Consider the following 11,674-nt stretch of genomic DNA (forward strand, 5'->3'; position numbering starts at 1 on the left):
TGATGGTCTAGATCAGTTAGTTGAATAAAATGCTTGAATTATCATAAATTTTTTATTGTCTTCAATTATCACATAAAAAAAACCAAGCTATCCTAATAAAATCATCATTCAACTAGCACGAGCACACATTAAACTTGAATAGATTTCAATTAACAATTCGTGCGCATTAACATCGTATGCCACATTGAGCATGGCGATCTTGAAACCCCTGCTGATATTTATGATTATAATGAAACTCAACTTATAAGAGGACCCCAAAAAAGCTTGGAAAAAGAAAGAGCATATATGCAATGATGTGAATATAGCAAAACACTTCATAAGGTCAGGAAAAAGAAGGGAAAACAATCTTTAGAGAAGGATAATAAAAAGAGATGAAATCTTTGAAAGATACTGAAATCCCTGCTTCTTTTTATATTTTTTTTCAGTAGAAATCAAATAAAAATATCAAAGAGTTTATCACAATCACATATTTGCTCAAACATCTCATTCTTACCTCTTTACATGTCTCCTTCTCTATTTTCTTGTTAAAATATAAAAATGCCAACAATATATTAAGGAAAAAGATATTACTAATGAAAAGAGAAAATAAATTGTCAAAAAAAAAAGTTAAAATCCATAGTGGTTGGATATTAGGTTACTTTTATACTTAAAGAAAGGCATAATTCCAACTTGACTCGCCTAGTGTTTGAGGGCTCATTGCTTCATCCAATAGCTACAGATATATTTTATAGTTGAAGTAACTTATTAAAATTAAGTGGAAGTTACTAAGATAAATCTTTATGCCAAATTTTGATTAGGATTTATGGCTGTTATTCGCATGTATTTAACAGAGAGAGAGAGGGAACAGGGAGAGAACTGCTGAAATTGGGAATACTTTGTCTTCCTCAAAGTCAAGCATAAAGAACTTTCGCTACAATTAAGGACTTAACATATTCAATCTAAACAAATAATCTAACCACTTGGGCCTTTGTCTATTTTGATCATTAGCTGTTATTCACATGCATTTAACAGAGAGGGCTGCTGAAATTGGGAATACTTTGTCGTGGTCAACGTCTATCATAGTAGTTGATGAGACATTTATTAGCAGATAATAAAACAAAGGCATGCACCGTATGAACACCAGAAAGAGAAAGAACTTTGGCTACAAATATACAAATAAGGACTTGACATTCAATCTAACCACTTTGGAGTTTGTTTATTTTGATCACTAGCTAGAATGGCATACAGCGGTGATGTTGTTAGGATCAATGTTGCGGAGATGCTGGAGGGGGCAAGGGAACCCGTAACCACTGAGTGTTGCATCTACAAAGTGCCGTTTAGTATCCGAAGACACAACGAAGAAGCCTACACCCCAAAGGTTGTTTCTATTGGCCCTTTTCACCACCGCCATCCTCGCCTCCAAGACATGCAGAAACACAAACTCTTTTACTCCATGGCTTTTCTCCAACGAACTCAAACAACTTCGGACAGTTTTATCGGCAAGATTGAAGAGATGGAGCCCGAGTTTCGTCGCTGTTATTCACACACTCTTGAGTTCAGCAAGGAGCAACTGGTCAAAATAATCTTTGTGGATTGTGCTTTCATACTTGAGCTCTTTTACAGATTCGGTAGTGGAGAATGGAAAGAGGACATGTATCTTTCAAAACCTTTGACGAGGAGGAGCATGAGATATGATTTGTTGTTACTTGAGAACCAGGTTCCTTTTTTTGTTCTTGAGAGACTCTTTAATCTGTCCTTCTCTTCACAGGGCGATGACTTCCCTTCATTTCTTGAGTTTACGTTTCACTTTTTTGGATGGTTCAATAGATCAAGCTTAAACTTTAACAATATTAACAGAATAAGGCACTTCACTGATCTGATAAGAACTTTTCTCTTGCAAGATCCTCTGCCGTCTAGGATTGATGGTAAAATGATAAAACATCTTCCTAGTGTCACCGAGTTATCAGAAGCAGGATTGAGGTTTAAGGTTCTTGAAAGTGAGTCATGTTTACTAAAGTTTGACTTTTCGGGACGGGTTCTTGAAATCCCGCAGTTGGTAGTGGAAGATGGGACTGAAACTTTGTTTCGCAATATGGTGGCATTGGAGCAGTGCCACTGTCCTGAAGAATCTTACATTACGGACTACGTTGGTTTTTTAGACTTCCTTGTAAACACCAACAGAGATGTGGATATACTGGTTCAAGAGAGAGTCTTTCTTAATTGGCTAGGGGACACTGATTCTGTGGCTACCATGATTAATGGCCTTATGAAAGATATTGCGACACCAAATAATACCAGTTCTCAATACTTTGATGTCAGTGAAAAGTTGAATGCTTTTCATAAAAATCCTTGGCGTAAGTTGAAGTCGACTCTGAGGCGAGATTATTGTAGAGGTCCTTGGCAAACTGCTGCTTCCAGTGCTGCGATTATTCTTCTCGTTCTCTCTTTTGTTCAAACAGTTTGTTCCATCTTGCAAGTAATACATCAATAGAATATCTCTCCAGGCCCTCTCCCAAAGACCTGCAGGTAAATTTAGTTATTGTTAAATGCTGAATTTTTTTCTTATTCTTTTCCATTTTTACCGCAATATTCCTTCTGTCTCAAAACGTTTCAATGGCTTCCTTATTTCAGATGTTCAAACAGATTAATTTATTAGTCCTTCCCAAAATTGCTATGGGTATGCATCAAGTTATTTAGTGCTGCCTCTTGAAGTCTGTGTCTATGGTGCAAAATATGATCTGAAGTAGCTTACCCTGCTTCAGATTTGAGAGATGATGATGATGTAATGATACATACCTAGTTTAATTTTATAGCTATTTGATATTTGTGTTGTGTTGTTTTTTATATTTGTGAGATGATGATGTCCTGATGCATACCTAGTCTGATTAAAGTTTTCCAATTACAACCCCTGATTTTGTCGTGTTGCTTTTGATATTTGTGGGAATTATAGCTATTTTAGGGAGGAACAAAAGTTCCGACACAGCCGTATACCTATTTACAGTTTGAACAATATTAAGATGTTGAGACCAAGAGATAATTTTGATTACTCTTTTTTTTCTTTCTAAAAGAGAAAGTCAAAATATAAATTTCAAGTTGGGTTTTGTAAAATCAATCCGACTTTATATTTGTCTCAATTGTTTACTTGATTATAAAAAATTAGCTCGCCGTTGGATCCCACCGCGGCGGCAGAGAGGGCAATGCCGGCGGCAGCATGCTGTGCGTGGCATTGGTGGCCTTGCTTCCGGAGAAGAGGAGGATACGGTGGAGGACGCGGAGGAGGCACCGCTGGAGCAGGGAAACGCGGTGGTGGAACCGTCGCCGGAGGGTGGAGGAACGGCTGAGTTTCCGATCAAAGTGGGACATATTTTATTTGTTTTTTTTCTTCTTCTTCTTTAAAAAAAATGTTGTTCTTTTTCGGAGGAAATAAGAAAAAAGAAACAAAATGGAAGTTTTTTTTTTTCTGAATGGAATATGGGATGGGGATGGGCTCAAGTGCAACAACGAGTGAACCTCTCAGCCATGAAAATGTAAAGCAAGGTTGTGTCTTGTCTCATTTTTGAATGCGTAGGGGTGTATACCTAGTTCTTTCAAAATGGAAGTCTTTCAACGACTTTTGTGCCAATCAGCAACACTACTTTAACGCCACGGTTGACCGTTAAAATATGGAACACTTCCCCCCACAATTTTAAATCGTTTTTATTAGTGGCTACAGTTTTCTTCTTTTTTAAGATATATATATATATATATATATATATGGATTTTGTTCTTCTGTGAAAAAAGGGTAAATTATTGGTTATTGATAAGAAAAATCAATAATTGATGTTTCAATGTATTTACATTTTAGTAATTATTGAGATGAGATTACTTATTAATTAATTATTGAGATTATTTATTATTTATTCCTTCCCAAAATAATAATCATCATTGTTTTACACTGTTTAATAATAATAAATAAATGAAAAGAATAATAAATTTATAAAATTAATCTTATATTATCATTAATTTATTTTAGATTTGACAATTTATTATCAATATATAAGAACTATAAGTGAAAAAATAATAATTAATGTTAGTAACATGATAATTATATTAGAACAAAAAACTTTTTCTTGCAGGATAATTATAAAAAGATAGAGGGATTAATTAATTTTTGAGATTACTTGTTTTATTTATGTATTAGGATCCTCTTATTTATGTATATATAATATTAATATTTAATTTTTATTAATTATTGAGATTACTTATTTCATGAATTAGGATCCTCTTAAGTCAAATTATCATGATGCTTATATCTTAGTATTTCATTAGTTATTATATAATATGAGCTTAAATTGTATGCACGGTTAATATACATAAAAAACATTTTTAATAAAATTTATATTGATTCTACACAATAATTTTTTATAGTTTAAATTCCATAAATATACAATTTTCATTCTTCAAAATTTTATTGAATTTCATCTCCTTTATTTCAACATGCTTTTCCATATCTCATGTATGCCCATCGATATTTTTCATATAATAATCAAAAGACTTAAATATATTTCTAATTTCTATTATATACATTTATATATTCATTTTATAGTTTTATTCCCTATAAATTTTTTTTTATGATTTTGATTCCTATAAAATTTTATTTTACAATTTTAGTCCCTGCTACAGTTTAGCATTGACATCAGTCATTAGATAGATATCAGATCACGTTTACTGTTTTCAGAGAGGAAATATAGAATTGTGGAAATACTTGAACAAGTTCATTTTCATGGCAACCCCAAAAAAAGATTAAATAAATAAAAGAACATAAATTTAGCACATCTGGTTTTTTCCAGCACTCCAAAGATCTATACCATAACTCTGCCAGAGTTTTCATCCTTCCCTAGGTAACTAGAAGTGCCTTTCTATGACAGATTGAAGAACAATTACAATTTTAGTTGATTTTTGCTGAAAAATATAACTCCAGTTACATACCCCGCTTTCTATCCAATCCGTGTGATCTTCCTCCTATTGTCTACATGAAGCTAAAGAATGCAAATATACCAATCAGCACCTTGAATTCTCGATGTCTAACCACATCATTCCCTCGGTAAAGTAAATCATTTGAGACAAAAATGATCACCTGCAAATCTGGAGCTCCAGTAATAGGACTTCATTCCTTTTCGCTTTGGCCCACAGCAGTTCATTACTGCAGAGTTGAAGAACCATTAGCCCAATGCCACACAACTTGGCTCAGGATATTGTAGAATTTGTGTCGGTCTCTGTTTTCTGTAATTCGTCGTTCATAATATTTAAAATGTCATTTGGGGGACATTTGTCTGCAGGGTTCTGTGCGGATATTTGGCAGAAGCATTCAGGCCAAGAATTAGTGTAGAAAGACTCTGGAGAAACACGCTTGTGAGGTTCTCCAAAGTTTGTTTTGAGCATGACTTTCCTAACAGCTTCCTCAAAACCAGCCGTCTGCCCATTCTCCCTATCGATGAAGATAGGGGCAAGAGATTTTCTATCAGGTCTGATAGTAGTCCGGAAGCCATAGTAAAGGCGATGTCCAAGGAGATTGTTGGCAAAGTTGCTTGGGCCATCATAAGTTGGCATGAAAATGTCAGAAAGAAGACAGACCATGTAATCCACAGCAGAACCAGCCAATCCCCTAGTGTTTTCAGCAAGCTCTTCAGAGTTTTCAACAGAAGAATGATTCTCGAGTCGAGGGAACAAACTTCGAAATGGTTTCATAAATCGATCCCCGCCGAACAATTCACCAGCTGCAAGATATATCCTGGTAGAATTGTCAAAACCCAATGCACGCAAAATAAGACCAACCTGCAATGAGAAACACATAAATGTACATCCAATTTAAACATTGGAATAATATCATAGTCATAATCTTTAACAAATTTAAAATTTGTTATCACCAGCATGCATGTAAAGGTTAGTCCTTTTACCAGACCCTGAGAAACAAATTAAAGAACAATGAAAGCAAAACTAATTTTTACCTCCTGAGGAGTCAACGGGCATTTCCCAATAGCCCTTCTTTCATTATAGACAAGTCTTTTAGGTGCAAAATTTTCTTTTCGGTACTTCTTCAAAATCTTTTGCTCCTCAGGTGTAAATATATCGAAGCATCTACAATCACATTCATATTCAAGATGAGTAGTTCAGAAAAAGTAGCATCCCATTATGTTTTGGGGGGAGGGGGGAATTGAGTTCATTTATCTACCAATAAAACAGACTCTTGAATCAGCACTTGCAGTACATATTAACTAGTAGTAGTATAAATATGGATTACTGTTTTGTCTTATCCATCACATCACAATCACAATCACAATCACAATCACATCCTTATATACAAGAATATTATTTAGAATCTCAATTTTCTCTCTCCTTCCTACCTAAATCCCTATAATTTCTACAAATGCTGATATAAACACTATTCAAGATATAACAAGAGGATATAAATAGAAGGGAGAGAAAGCGGGGTATTAATGACAATGGTAGTTTTAGAAGAAAAAAATATAAATTTAAGGCACTTATTACTATCAACTAAATTAACCACTTTCCTTAATCTTAATGAATTAGATAATTGAGTCTTATAAATAAGACTGGATATATACACAGGCATCTGGTTTCTGACAATGATAACAAGGAAAATCCCACACATTTGGTCTATGGTTTTTTATTAAGCTTTGGCATAGACATCCATTGCTTTAAATCAAATAAAAACGTGCAATTAACTCTTGATATTATAGGACATAAAACAACAATTACACAATATTTATATCACATTCAAAGTCAATAGACACATAAACATAATTGTCCAGTCCAACCCAGATAACTTACCCAGCAAATGACAACATGTCCATCTCAAACCGAAGATGTATGGACATGAAGGGACCTTGTTCGCGTAGCTTTTCAACTATTGATTGACTTAACTTCACGATATGTGGCTTAAATCTTAAAGCATGATAGTTGACTCTACACCTCAACCTTTGGTACTCAGGATTGTCAATTTCTTCAGCTAAGCGATGTGAAAAGGGAGTAAGATAGATGGCACCATGTTCCTTCATTTTCTTCAGAGCATCAGTAGTATACCAACTTACAGGAGCATCTCTAGGAGGACGAAGCTGTGTGAAAATAACATTTGAACAAATTATTCAATAAATTGAAATAATTTCAAACTACTGATTGACAACCAAATTATTATAGTCTACCTGAAATGGCTTTATTTTCTTCTTTTTGCCATTTTTCTGATTTTCTGGAATGCTTTCAACAATCTTTACATCATACCTCAGTGTTTTGATGAAATGTTCAACATCATAGATACCATGGAAACCACTGCTTGTAATTAAAAATAAGGCACCTATTTAGTGTAGTGTGACTCTGGTTCATCACAAATTAAGAATCAATTAAGCCACTATCTATACTATTATAGAAAGGGGGTTCCCCATTTGGGATCTTTCCTACTTTTCCAAAAAGTCCATTTATTTGCAGAAGATCTTTCAGGGGAAATAATCACTTACTAGTGTTTCAATAACTCTCTCAGGAAGCTACCAAAAATAAGTGATTATTTCTTCTAAATAAAAATGCAAGCAACAAACTCTCATTATTGGTTGAAAAATATTGCCAATTGCAATTTTGTGTGTCCTACTTCTTATTTAATGAGTTTGACTCATGATTTTGTAGTTTCCAATAAATTTAACCAAAAATAAAGTGTTATAAGGAATGTGTTAAGAGAATGTTTTGCTAGCACTCTTTAAAATAAGCTAAACCAGAGGCATGCACTAAACCAAAAGGGGAGGATAAACTTGTCTCTACAAAATACAAATTAGCTACTAAGGTCCACCACTTAACCTACTCCTACTTGTGAAGAACTTAACAAAAGATTTTTTTTTATTTTTCTTTAGATCAGTGAACTTAACAAAAGATTAATAAGTAAGTTTAAATATCTTATTTAAATTTAAAAAGAAAATTGTCATGCCATAAAATTGAATTTTCTCTTTAGATAGGTGCATTATATGCATCTTTTCTTAAATACAAAAAAGATTCTAATTAACAAAACACAAACAATTGAACTTAAGAAACTTAGTCTGAAGTTTAAGTGAACCATGCTATATGTGGATTTGGATGGTAAATCCAACTCATTTTTGTGCGTCTACCAAGGAAGTTTAAAGAGTTTAATAAGCATCCAAATCTCTGATAAATGAGCAAGCTTATATAATGCAAGTTTATAGAAAAGTACAGAATTGTGCTACCTTAGCCAAGAGCATGAACAGGTATATACCTAAGCAATTGCACACACACAGAAAAGAGAGAAAACCCAGAGATAACCACATCAATATGCTTCTGAGAAAAATGCACTCAAGCAATTCTTAACTTCTAATGACAATTTAGATGAGGAAAAAGGAAATTCCTTTATTAAATGGTAACTCACTGATGGTTGTCCTCACTTGCTGTAAAAAAAATTAAAAAAGACAGTCTAGCAATTACTTTCTATCAGATATATAAGAACTAAACAGGAAACTATCTTCCAAATTTATTTGTGAAAATCAACATATTATCTATTCTCTGTCTCCCTGTAAAATAATAATAATAATCATAGTGGTTTCGACAATGGGTGCCCTAAGGAAACAATTTAAAAAAAAAAGTAAATTGCATTAAGTCCCCTAAAGTTTTGTCAAATTCTCCATGATACCCCTCTCTTTTTTTACCCGTACACTAACTCCCTTTGATTGTTGGAAAACATTACACTGACACCACTATACATTACAGAAATTAATTGTTTAGAAAACAAAATGCTGTACCCCTATAAGGGGGTTGTGAACTTGTGATAAACATTACTAATGCAAGGGGTCATGTGCAATCTCAAGAAGCATCAAGGGAGGGGAGTTAGTGTAATTTACTCCAAATAAAAAACCTTTGTTTTTAGTAGAAACACATGTTTTCCTAGCCAAATTAAAAACAAATTTGATAAATTAACGCACAAGTTAATACCAAATTCAAGTTTAGATGATAAATGCATATATCTAAACATACAAAACAAAAGTGATTTTAATTTATAATTAAAAAAATATAAAAGTTAATGCATTCACTACCAAAAAAGAGTTAATTGTTTCTTAATATAATACAATAACAAATGCCTAATAGTAATAACAAATTTGTCAAGTATATTATATATTATATTACTAATCCATCATCCCATTCCAATTGAACAGCCAACATATATGTTCAAGGGATAAAATAAGTTATCTTCTGGTATTTTTCTCAAAAATAAAAAAATCCAAGTCTAGGAGTAGATGGATGCATGCTGCAGTTCAGAAGTCAGACAAAAATTAGAAGTTAAGAGTCTTAAGACAGTTACCTGTCATCATGCCAAAAGGAGTTTGCATCCAACTCAGGTAGCACAAGTGTAGCATTCATGATTCGCGCAGCAAGAACAGCATTAGAGATCTATAGCATTGAAATACAAATTTATCAGTATAGCAATAGCAATATCAACATATATATATATATACACACATGCACAGAATAGCACCAGCATACACATAGGAAGCCTCATCCTATCAACAGCACTAAATTCAATTTACCTAGCTTAGTAAGCAGACACAATGCAAATACTCAGCAGCAGTTTAAGTGAATCCAAAAGTCTACTACAGTTTAGAGAGACTGAGGTACAAACCGCACTACGCTGCTGATTCAGGCCACCATTACATCGAACACGCAAATAGCCGTTGCTCTCAGTCGGAGGAGCTGAGACAAAAACAACACCAAACAAAAACAGCATCAGAAAGTAAGTTCTAGAAAGAACATTAAATTCAGATACGAATAAACTTTTGCATCAGAAACAGTCTGTAACTACAAGAATAGATAGATACGGGCCCAATGAGTTCTCGGAGCAGACGACGGCCGCCAACCACCGGAACCTGCGTTGCTCCAAAGCTCTTCTAAACGGATCTGAACGGAAAATGAATAACAAATTGCTGAATTACATGAAATAACAAGTACAAATTCCATTTCACCATAAAAATAAAATGTATAATGATATGATCCAGCAAAGGTCCAATTACTTCAAAAATCTTTTGCGATAGATGAGAACTAAAATCAATATCCTTCTAAAATGAAAACTAAAATCAATTTCTAAATCTGAAGTCATCAAAAGGTGATCCGTCACGTTTCCGTGTTCGTATCAATAAAGGATTCTGAACGAATTGCACGAACCTCGGAGCGATAGTTGGATTGAAGATTGGAAGAAGTTCCTGTTGAGGAGAAGAACAATGAGAGCGTGCAGATCAAGAGCACCACAGCAGCAACCGACAACTTCACGATCATTCCTTTGAATCCTGAGCCTCCTCCTCCACTTTGCCTCCTGTGAAAGCCAGTTCTGCAAATAACAACAAAACGTCGGCGTTTAAGAATCGAATCGAAATGAAAATTAGCATTGAATGGAACCGTTGTTGTTTGAACTAACAATACCTCCTCATGGTTAAGATTCAATAATGCCTCTGTTGTGTTACGCTTCAGTGGTGAAGTAGGGAATGGAATGGTGGTTGCGACTGAGAGCGCCGGCGATCTAAGTGGCGGTGGCCGGTGGATATGTGGTGGTGGGAGAAAGAAGGTGAAACGTAATCACCGTCATTGAATTGAAATAATAATTACAGAAAATGGAATGGACTAATCGATTGTGGACAGGGGGGTATGGGTTTCTGGGTGGGTTTGGAGAATGGGCTACAGATTGTATTGGACTAAGAATTTTGGGCTTTAACTAGTTCACTGGAGGCCTTTTCTTCCTGCACCGTTAGATTTCTTTTACACCATCACTTTTTCGAATATTCCAAAATTACCCCTTCTAATAAACATACAACTTCATAATCCATAAGAGACTTACAGATTCATAATTAATAAGCTTACAAATTCATAATCCGTAAGCTTCTTACAGATTCGTAATCTGTAAGAGACTTATGGATTCGTAATCTATAAGAGACTTACTCGTACGAATCATAGGTTTAATAAAAAATTATATATGTAAAAAAATTAATTATTAAATCAAAATTAATCGTCACAAAATTTATTATGTAAACTTATATGTTTATTAAATATACATTAGAAATTGTAGTGTTATATATAGCGACATTAATTATTTTATAACATAATTGACTCATTAACTTAGTTTGTTAGAGCATTGTGTCACAGGTTCGAATCTTGCATTGGTCATTAATTTTAAATTAATTCATAAACTATATTTTTAAAAAAAATCCATAATCCATATTGGCATACGGATTGCCAATCTGTATAAGCCTTATGAAAGGGTGTTTTTGGAATTTTCCTCTCATTGTTATGTGTAGAAGAAAAATGGTTGGTGCAAGAAATAAATGCCTTCATGGGAGCTTTTGCTCTATACAATTTTAAGGTAAAACTTCATGCGCTCCCACTATTATTTTCCGCACTTCCCAAGTTTTGATTGCATTATGGAAAGTCCATTCCAAAATAGAATTTGTATTTTGAAATAAGCTGTCCATATTGAATTACAATACGGAATGATTTTCCACAATGCAATCAAAAGTGCAGGAAACAGGAGTGAAAGTGTATGGGGCAACATCTCACTTCCATTTTGTTAAGTACACTCCAATTTTTTTTTAATTTATTATCATATATACCCTTTATACTTATAACATTAATACAAAATTATTAATGCATGATGTAATCTTTA

At 33.8% G+C, this 11,674-nt stretch overlaps 2 protein-coding genes across 4 annotated transcripts; one reads left to right on the plus strand and one right to left on the minus strand.

Annotated features, from left to right (window-relative positions):
- Positions 1–1,041: 1,041 nt before the first annotated feature.
- LOC121172619 (putative UPF0481 protein At3g02645) lies at positions 1,042–3,060 on the plus strand. Its single transcript, XM_041016743.1, has 2 exons — positions 1,042–2,505; positions 2,611–3,060. Exon 1 carries the CDS (start codon positions 1,217–1,219, stop codon positions 2,468–2,470), a length of 1,254 nt encoding a protein of 417 aa, XP_040872677.1. The 5' UTR covers positions 1,042–1,216; the 3' UTR covers positions 2,471–2,505; positions 2,611–3,060.
- Positions 3,061–4,736: 1,676 nt separating this feature from the next.
- LOC100787781 (O-fucosyltransferase 1) lies at positions 4,737–10,624 on the minus strand. 3 transcript variants are annotated; one of them, XR_005892108.1, is made up of 10 exons: positions 10,441–10,624; positions 10,186–10,348; positions 9,843–9,921; positions 9,647–9,717; positions 9,329–9,417; positions 7,182–7,305; positions 6,811–7,094; positions 5,967–6,096; positions 5,096–5,793; positions 4,737–4,997 (listed from the first exon to the last, which is right to left on the minus strand). XR_005892108.1 is itself a non-coding variant. In XM_003526274.5 (9 exons), exons 1-9 carry the CDS (start codon positions 10,446–10,448, stop codon positions 5,206–5,208), a joined length of 1,536 nt encoding a protein of 511 aa, XP_003526322.1. In that variant the 5' UTR covers positions 10,449–10,624; the 3' UTR covers positions 4,737–5,205. The 3 variants fall into 3 exon arrangements, 2 of the variants coding, with proteins under 2 accessions (XP_003526322.1, XP_040872666.1); XM_003526274.5 differs by having other exon boundaries at positions 4,737–5,793; XM_041016732.1 differs by lacking the exon at positions 10,441–10,624 and having other exon boundaries at positions 4,737–5,793; positions 9,847–9,921; positions 10,186–10,289.
- Positions 10,625–11,674: the final 1,050 nt, after the last annotated feature.

Source organism: Glycine max, chromosome 6, assembly GCF_000004515.6.
Source record: "Glycine max cultivar Williams 82 chromosome 6, Glycine_max_v4.0, whole genome shotgun sequence".
Lineage (NCBI taxonomy): Eukaryota > Viridiplantae > Streptophyta > Magnoliopsida > Fabales > Fabaceae > Glycine > Glycine max.

Excerpts from the sequence above, each read along its gene's own strand:
- LOC121172619 (XM_041016743.1), top strand. The coding sequence starts at position 1,217 with ATGGCATACAGCGGTGATGTTGTTAGGATCAATGTTGCGGAGATGCTG.
- LOC100787781 (XM_003526274.5), bottom strand. Across the intron at positions 9,418-9,646 it reads TGAATCAGCAGCGTAGTGCG|ATCTCTAATGCTGTTCTTGC; the intron begins GTTTGTACCTCA and ends TCAATGCTATAG. Across the intron at positions 5,794-5,966 it reads GCCCGTTGACTCCTCAGGAG|GTTGGTCTTATTTTGCGTGC; the intron begins GTAAAAATTAGT and ends TTCTCATTGCAG.